General features: G+C 43.6%; 1 protein-coding gene across 2 annotated transcripts in view; it reads right to left on the bottom strand.

Annotated features, from left to right (window-relative positions):
- tbxa2r (thromboxane A2 receptor) overlaps positions 1 to 10,000 on the bottom strand; it is a 27,419-nt gene that overhangs the window by 1,962 nt on the left and 15,457 nt on the right. For both annotated transcript variants that reach the window (XM_062556922.1, XM_062556923.1), the window contains exon 3: positions 1 to 1,415. This exon is cut by the window's left edge and continues 1,962 nt beyond it. In XM_062556922.1, coding sequence (XP_062412906.1) covers positions 1,098 to 1,415 — 318 coding nt within the window. In that variant the 3' untranslated portion in view covers positions 1 to 1,097. The remainder of the gene's footprint in view (positions 1,416 to 10,000) is intronic.

The following is a 10,000-nucleotide window of genomic DNA, read 5'->3' as shown; positions in this document are numbered from 1 at the left end:
TGTGTGTGTGTGTGTGTGTGTGTGTGTGTGTGTGTGTGTGTGTGAGAGAGAGAGAGAGAGAGAGAGAGTGCAGAGGCAACACCTGACTGAGGAGCCAATGTCTTGTTCACACGTGTCCACGCTCCTCCAGCCTGAGACATCACTTCTACTGAGTGTGTGTGTGTGTGTTTGTGTGTGTGTGTGTGTGTGAGTGAGTGAGAAAGAGAGAGAGAGAGAGAGAGAGAGAGAGAGAGAGAGAGAGAGAGAGAGAGAGAGAGAGAGAGAGCAGAGCTCACACACATCCACAGGCTGCTAGCTCTCAGTGACAGCTCTTTGTTTGACTGGCGGCCCTTTCAGTCCAAAATGTCCCAGGTCCGTTCTGTCCAGATATCCAGCAAGTAAAGATATGACAGCTTTCTTCTGTTCCTCAAACAGCTCAACCTGCACACAGCTGACTGATTTACACATTAGGAACAGCTGCTGCCTGCCAACTCCTCAGTTTCAAGAACACACACACTCTCACGTAGTGACATATGCCACAAACAAACACACTCATACACACACACACACACACACACACACTCATACATGTACACACACATGCACACACACGCACGCACGCATGCATGCACGCACACACACACACACACACACATAGAGACACAGACACAGACACACACTCATACATTCACAAACACACAAATAAACACACACACACACACACACACACAGACACACACACCTGACTGTAGCGAGCGGAGCTTGTTAGTGGTGGTTGTGGAGGACGGTGTGTGACGGGCTCCAGATGGCGGCGGTGACAGCTGCTTACGTTACTGCACGGTCACATAAACACTTTCACCGCCCTACCGCCCGCCAAGAGGGACAAAAAGCTCCGCCGCCAGAGGGAATGAACCCAAACAAATTCAGACTGAAACTCACAAACAATTAACATCTAAAACACAGAAAGTGTTTCACACACACACCCTCTCTCACACATAAACACCCTGCTCTTGCTGTCAAAGCCCTATCAGTCTCTGTATCCAGAAGCACGGAGGCATGTGTGTGTGTGTGTGTGTGTGTGTGTGTTTGTGTGTGTGTGTGTGTGTGTGTGTGTTCACTCAGGACTGGTCAGCTGCTGGGGGGTTGGTCTGAGCGGGCGTGGGGGGGGTTTCGCCCCCCTTGCCCCCCCCCTCGGGCACCTGCGTGACCCCCCCTCCTAGCGAGGCGCGCGTGAGCTTGCGGACGGAGGTGTAGAGGGAGAGGATGGAGCCGCGGGACCAGTCCATGCGCGGGTAGATCCGCTTCAGGACGGAACGTCGGAACAGGATGTAGACCCAGGGATCCAGGATCTGGTTCCAAGTGGCAAAGCGAAGCCAGAGCAGCAGGTAGCGGATCGGAGCCGTCTGGCCCTGCAGCACAGTCGCTGCAATAAACACCTGCAGGGGGGGGGGGGGGGGGGGGGGGGGGGGTAGAGAGAGAGATGAGGAGGACACATGATTCTTCATTTAACAGTCAAAATTTGTGCAATGTAACCTTAGCAAATTCAATCATAACACACTCATCTCTCTCTCTCTCTCTCTCTCTCACACACACACACACACACACACACACCTCGATTTCCAGTAAATCTATTCTTGGTCAAATCACCCCAGAACAATCACAGTGTACTGTAAACTCGTTAGCGGCCAACTGGACGAGAGCCAATCGGACGCCAGCCTTAATGGCACTCTGCTCAATAAGGAAATACACGCACACACACACACACACGTCACACAAAACACACACTGCACAAACACAAGTTGCACAAACACACATTGTACAAACACGCATCACACAAACAGGAAGAGAGCATCATCTCAGGACCGACGTTCCCTCGTGTCTTCTATGGAAGTCCCTAGCTTTGCCTGGACAACTGGGAATTTCTGAGAAATCCATGTTATAGTGACCTATTTAGTGGAAATAATGTGGAGGATACGTTTAACCGTAAGATGAAGATGACCCCAAACCCATGTCCATCTAAATCCTAATTCCTTCAACCCACAGCTGAAAAGGTTTAGACATCAAGAATTGAGCGATACATCAAACTCAATGCAGAAAAGACGTGGTAACCTGGTAGATAAAAATATTTTACTGAATGAGTTCCTCCTGTTTCACTGGTATGGCCCTGGACTATGAATACCAGCAGCCTTATCTAGCACCTGCCATTTCTGTCAGAGGCGGACATCAAAGAAATAAAAGTACTGCCAAGTATTTGATCCGACCATTTAGTAAATCAGCTCATCCTGGTGGATGTGGGGGTATTCCAAGTACATGGTTTAGTGGCAAACCTGGGTGAGTTAACTCAGAGTAAGTAAACCTCCTACAACAGCCCAAGGACATTGTTGAACAGGAGAATAAAGCCATACTGCTCTTCTAGGAGGTTTACCACTTAATCTGAGTTAACTTACCTATAGGTTTGACACTAAACCACTCATTGGAATATCCCCCCGGTATATCTAGTTCATCACCAACCTTCTGTTAGATTTACTTTGTTTGTTTACGATCACTGGAGTTCTGTCTGAAGCTGCTGAGGAGGCTGCAAGTGGTTGCTGTGGAGGCACTGCTAGACTACCTGAGGTCATGTTCTCAACAGAACTGACTCAGAGATATGTGTGGATTCCTGTTGCTGTGATTCTGGAGTGGTATTTGTTGATGTCTCTGTTTGTAACGTGTTCCAACCCATCATTAGTGTGGGAAGGGGGGTTGGTTCAGGATGCCAGACACACCACTGTTGAGCCTTCAGGAAGTGTCTTGGGCCTTACTCAACAAAACACAGATGAAGGAAGGTGCCTGCGTCATCACCCCAGTGATACACTAACAAAAGCTGCTCTGTTGGGAATGTTTGGGGCTTTCTCTGTTTTCTCTGATTTTTTAGAGAGGTGTTCAGGCTGTTGGTAGCACATGTTATGCCATGAAGGAGAGCCTATACATGTACAGCCATGTGGTGCGTTTGTGACCACCACAAGCCAACGGTGTTGTGTTGCTCCTGTGTCTCCAGTCCTGTAGTGTAATCTTAGATATGCTTGTCTCCAGTCCTGTAGTGTAATCTTACTGTAAATAGGCATGTGTCTCCAGTCCTGTTGTGTAATCTTAGATAGGCTTGTCTCCAGTCCTGTAGTGTAATTTTAGATAGGCTTGTGTCTCCAGTCCTATAGTGTAATCCTAGATACAGTAGGCTTCTCTCCAGTCCTATAATGTAATCCTAGATAGGCTTGTCTCCAGTCCTATAGTATAATCCTAGACAGGCTTGGCTAATGATCGGCCTCTGTGCCAGCGTTTGTTGAATCGTTACGAAGAGCCTACGGGTACAGCATGCGGTGATCACGACCATCTTGCGTCGGGCTGTTTGATGGGAAGTAGGCTTGGCTGTTGCTTGGCATCCATGGGTAATCCCCTACCTAAGGCACAAGCAGCGTCACACCTTCTCTCCTGTGCATCTCTGAAACCAATCACACACTTGTCACCGAGAGCTTTAAGAGCAGTTTAAACAGCAGGCAAATGCTGGCTGGCCTTAAGGTAAACACTGACACACACACTGACAGTTCTACTGAAATAAACACACACACTCACATACACAATCACAAACACAAACATGCTCTTTAGAACATTTTCGCCACCACCACAAAACACACACACACACACACACACACACACACACACACACACACACACACACACACACACACACACACACACACACACACACACACAGACACACACACACACACACACACACACACACACACACTCACACCAGTGGCGGAACAACTGCTCACAGGGCCCTGGGGCAGAGATGGTTGATGGCCCCCCCCTCCCCATACCCGCCCCTCAACACGCATCATAAGATTTGAATGATAACAAAAATGTGACACAAACAACTAAAGTAATAGCCTCCCCTCATCTTTGTTGCCATCATCATAAGCCTACCTTTCTTAAAACGATTCTTATGGCAGAAGATGTCAACAATGACAAGCTAGGTGGAACCTGCCTCATAGCTGTTTTCAAATTTCCTGCACATTTTGCGATAATTCCTTGCCGAATTTCGGACGGTAACGGACATCACGTGAAGCGGCCACTTGCTGTTCACATCTTATTTAAAATTTCCGTCGTTAGCTGGGCAAATAATGACACCTGCATATAGGCTATGCGGTCTGACAGCGGAAGAGTGTAGCTGGAACCTGCCTCTCTGTCTCTAGCCTACTGCATGCTCATGATTTCGTTCCAAATTATGCTTTAGTTTGTAGTAGAAGTGACGAGCATGGAGAGAGCCCACAAAGTATAATCCTTTCTCGTTTGATCGATTATTGGAATTTTCATTCATAAAAACTATAGATTCTGCGTTAGTTGTGTGAGAATGATCCGTGGCTGATGCTTGGCATAAGAACAGGATAAACCAGGCATTACCAACTTCCCGTAGCCTAGTCCAAGCCTACGTTGTTCACTACAATGGAAATTTGATGACGACGTTCAACAAGTCTTCAGACATCGTACCCATCATGCACTGCAGTTGTCGAAAAATTACACAAACATGGTTTAAAAAAAATACAAGCCATAACAACATAGCTTATCTTAAAGAGACCCTATGCAACTTTCTGCAGGAGACGATCGTTCCTTGTTTACATCTGGAAGTCTGAGACGAAGAACCACGCTTGCAATTTATATATTTAAATATAGCCTATACATGTATAAATATACACACTAAAGCTGTTGGGGAGCTCTGCAGAGAAAATGCAAGCATAAAACGAGCGAAAACAAAAAAACGAAACCGAAACCAGAGATGAAATCGCCAATCCTGCATAGTTCCTCTTTAAAAGAACATGACTAACTATTACATTACAAAACAGCTTTAGGGATTTCACTGATATTTTTTGAGTCATGACTCCCACCATGATAAAATAGTAGATCTAAAATGCTAGATATATAATGAAGCTTGCCACCCATTGAGCACAACTGTGTGAGATCTACACTAAAACACATTCAATAGGTGCACTGTGATCATTGAGAAAGCTTGTAATTATGTTTTGGACGAGGCGCAGAGGGCCCTTTAAGCCCTCGGGAAGGGCCCGGGCCCATGGCCAGCTGCCCTGCTCGCCCCGCCTATACAGTCATTGTCAAAAGGGTTGTCACCCCATGCTAAAGTTGACTAAAAAGAGGACTATAAAATCATCTTTTGGAAATTGTTTCGTTCAGTTAGCCTATTAGCCTGTTTGATGCTCATTGAACTCAATGCAAATCAAACAAGCTAATAGGCTAACTGAACAAAACTGAACAAAACACCATGCCTATCTCTAGGTATGGTGAAGGGTGTGTGATGATGTGGGTCAATTTTAGTTCTAAAGACCAAGGGAACTTTATCAGGATGCATAGTATCCTGGATCCATGAAATAAGTAGCCTTTAAAAATAAAAAACTGCCTGCCCCTATGTTAACCCTATGTGTTAAATTCCACATTCCTAGTGACAAGATTTTTGACCCCAGTATTTTGGGAAGAACATTTATTTATTTATGATACATTATTCATTCACATAGAAAATTGGTGTGTCCTTAAAGGTTGGATTTTTCCTCATTTTATTACATAAGCCATTAAAATCAATTTCCAAAAGATGATTTTATATTCCTCTTTTTAGTAAACTTTAGCATGGGGTGACAACACTTTTGTCAATGACTGTAGACAAACACACAAAGACACAGAGACACACATAAAAACACAGACACAGAGACAGACATACACTGCCACTTCAACTGAAATACACAGACACAGACACAAACACACACACACACACACACACAAGAACACAAAGACACAGACGTGCACACACACACACACACCGACACTTCAACTGGAATAAACACACACATTCACCTACTGTATACACAATCACAAACACAAACATACTCAAAATAACACATTTTTGCCTCCACCACCACACCACAAATCAATCTCCCACAACACACACACACACACACACACACACACAATGACACAGATACACACAGACACAGACTTACACACATAGTGATGTCTTAGGCCAGTGGTTCTCAAACTTTTCACAATGAGTACCACCTCAGAGAACAATTGACTCTCCAAGTACCGCCATTATGACCAGCATTAAAATACAGTAGTGTAGGCCAATAATATATTTTACATTGTACATACTGTTTTGCATTGTTTTGTTTAGTTCTTTTCAAGAAAGATAAAACCTAGTTGATTTTTTAAAAAACATTTTGTATGTTTTTATATCATTTTTGAAGTGATTATTTATTAAATAAAACATCTTGGAGACTCCCTGAGTACCACAACAGACAGTCCGCGTACCACCAGTGGTACCCGTACCACAGTTTGAGAACCACTGTCTTAGGCCATGCACAGCAAGAGAGTTGCTTTAGATGACTAGTGTGTGGGGTGTGTGTAGCCTGCTAGTCTGGTAGGCTATAATAGACCTCTGAAGTTCGCCTACAAAAAAGCTACCATCTTTGCCCAAATAAGGAGATCTGGTATCTTGAGATTTTTTCTATGGGAAAATAACATGGGGATTTTCAATTATCGCACCTGTTAAACTCTCGCGGGGATTATGACATTGTAAATGCAGACGTTTTTCGCTACGCAGTTTTGTCCACTGCCGTCTGGTGGATACTGTGATCTTCGGTAGGTGAAGACGGCACACTTTGATCTTTGCTACCCCAGAGCTAACTTACAATGCAACTTGCCATAGGCAGTTAGCTTCAATTAACTCTCGGATCTCCTTATATGGGCAAAGATGGCAGCTTTGGATCCCTTTTGTAGGCGAACTTCAGAGGTCTATGGCGTGGTGAGGAGTTCATGATGGTAATGAGTGAGCTCATCTTAGCTGGGTGAGCGGGTTTAGCGCCCATGTGGAGGGCGCGGCGGTGAGAGTGGACAGGACACAGGGCAGTGGGGTTACAGGGGTGGCATCACAGGGGCAGAGTGGGCCAAATCAGTAGAGGTGGAAAGGTCCAGCTTCAATAAGTAAAAGTCCAACCATGTATTGGTTCTACCTGTGCACTTAACACAAACAATCTCACCAATTAGCTGCTCTACCTGGCTTAAGAGTTGTGTTACAGTTTTTCTTGATTGTTAACACACATTTTCTGAAAACATGCCTCATACTCTCAGAACTCTACACACAAATCCAAAACAACACACACAATGGGCAAAACCCTGCAATTCTCCTGCAAAATGACACTTTACCTTCAAAACAATGTAATTTCTCAGTGGTGGACGAAGTACATTGATTATGTACTTAAGTGAAAGTATAGATACCTTGTGTCAAATATTACTTGAGTAAAAGTGAAAGTACCCACTTTGAATTTTCACTTAAGTAGAAGTATAAAAGTATTTGTCTTCACATATACTTAAGTATTAAAAGTAAAAGTACTTCAATGAATTATGGTTCTAATGGCTTAATTATAATTATAATGAATCATTTTTGCATCAAAGCTCCTGCTAAATCATCTTATATAAGGTAAAATACTAATGCCACTCTTCAAATAGTTTCTTACATTTGTCTATTAATAAGAGTATACAGTAAGCACAAAGCATTAAAAGCTATCTACAGTGGGGAGAACACCATGCTAAAGTTGCCTAAAAAGAGGAATATAAAATCATCCATTGACAATTGATCTTAATGCCTTAATTCAGAAAATTAGTAAAAATCAAACTGCAAACAAACTTGCCATGGTGCTTTTTCCAGTAGGCCTATTAGCCTGTTTGATGCTCAATGAGTTCCATGCAAATCAAACAGGCTAAAAGGCCTACTGGAAAAAGCACCATGCCAATCAAGCACCATGCCAACCAAGGGGCAGCCGTGGTGTACTGGTTAGCGCATCGGGCTTGTAACCGGAGGGTTGCCGGTTCGATCCCCGACCAGTCCACCACGGCTGAAGTGCCCTTGAGCAAGGCACCTAACCCCTCACTGCTCCCCGAGCGCCGCTGGTTGGGCAGGCAGCTCACTGCTCTGGGTTGTGTGATTCACCTCACTGTGTGTTCACTGTGTGCTGTGTGTTCACTAATTCGGTTAAATTGGGTTAAATGCAGAGAACTGAATTTCCCTCACGGGATCAAAAAAGTATATATTCTATTCTATTCTATTCTAGCTATGGTGAAGGGTATGTGATGATTTTAATTATATTTTAATTCCAACGGCCAAAGGAACTTTATCAGGATGCATATATCCTGGATCCATGAAATAGCTGGCCTTTAAAAATAAAAATCTGCCTGCCCCTATGTTAACCAATTCCCATAGGGTTACATTTATAAATGGTGCACTGTCACTTTAAGACTCTTGCTCCACTCAGTGGCTGCTGTGTTGGCTGACTAGTTTATAAAACGGAGATATCAGTTATCAACAATGCACTCGCTCCCATAACGTTATGAGTAACAGGTAAATTAGATTTGCTGCAATAGAGATTTCAAAGAGTAGGCTTTCATCTCTATGTAACATGCTGCTTTGATATTGACATTATGAATGTAAACGTTCTCTAAGAAGAGTGTAAAGCAGTTTGCAGTAATGTTAACCACAACTTCTTTGCTGGGGAAAAAAAAAAAATAGCGAACAGCCAATGATAGCCTAGGTACTGTACGTGGCGGGCCGGATCTATGATAAACGAATGCATGCTCGGTGGACCGCACTGAAGTGCGTAGCAGGCCAAATTTTGGACATGTGATTCACTTTGGCAAAATGGAACGAGAGGGTTTTTCATAAATGTAACGGAGTAAAAGTACGAGTTTTCACTTAGAAATGTAGTGGAGTCAAAGTACAAAGTCTCACCAAATATAAATACTTAAGTAAAGTACAGATACATCTATATGCTACTTAAGTATTGTAACGAATTACATGTACTTCGTTACTGTCCACCACTGTAATTTCTCCTCAAAATGCTCTTTTGTTCTCAAGAGACACACACAAACCATCATATACAGTATCAAGACATTTATAAGGACCAGTTGAACACTGATGTGCTCAGTGTAAAACACTGCAATGAATTGAAAACACTTCTTCTCCATTCATCATAATGACTTGGGCCTTTTTTTGTTCAGTGTTACAAACAGTACTACAAACAGTATACAGTTTTTCTCAATTGTTTACACACAATTTCTGGTACTTGAGACACAATTCCCATAATATGTAGATTATGCACCAACCTCCTGAACCGATTCTGCTGAACTACAGTATTAGCACAATTTCTGCTTTACACTCAAATTGCAGTTCTAAAACACACTGTTTTCAAAACACTACACCGATTTACACGTAATAAACAATGGAGCTGCGTGCGCAGCTTGGAAACAGAACACTCCGATCGGAGCCATTATCATACAGTACATGTATCTATATGGCTCTGACTCCAATAATGTAGGCTAAATAACTTGAAAAAAAAAAAAATGCCGAACTACTGTCAGGAACTGCTCGCTTTAGACCGAGAAAGATACACTTCAAAGTTGACCAGAAAATTGTGTGTAAACAATTGAGAAAAACTGTAATCAGAATCAGCTGGTTGAAGTGAGTGGTTGGAACAGATATGTGGTAGGACTTTTACTTTACTTTCTGAAGCTGGACTTTCCCATCTCTGCAAATGAGACCACACAGTGGGGCAGGGAGGGGGTATTATTGTAAATCAGTGAGTCCAGCTCAGAGCAGAGCAGATTATCTGTTTGTTTGTTTGTTTGTTTTGTTTTTGATTACTCGCCTCATCCTGGACTCCTGACACAGGATGTAGACCCAGGGGTCACAGATCTGATTACAGGTGGCCAAGCGCAGGCCGAACAGAATGTAGTCAGGGCTCACTGGCGCCCCCGACAGGGCCCCTACGAGAATACACATCTGCACACCAGGACACAGACACACAACACACACACACACACACACACACACACACACACACACACACACACACACACACACACACACACACACACACACACACACACACACACACACACACACACATACACACACACACACATG

The sequence above is a fragment of the Sardina pilchardus genome, chromosome 15 (genome assembly GCF_963854185.1).
Source record: "Sardina pilchardus chromosome 15, fSarPil1.1, whole genome shotgun sequence".
Classification (NCBI taxonomy): domain Eukaryota; kingdom Metazoa; phylum Chordata; class Actinopteri; order Clupeiformes; family Clupeidae; genus Sardina; species Sardina pilchardus.
The sequence above is the reverse complement of the archived record's forward strand: the minus strand, read 5'-3'. Positions and strand labels throughout refer to the sequence as shown.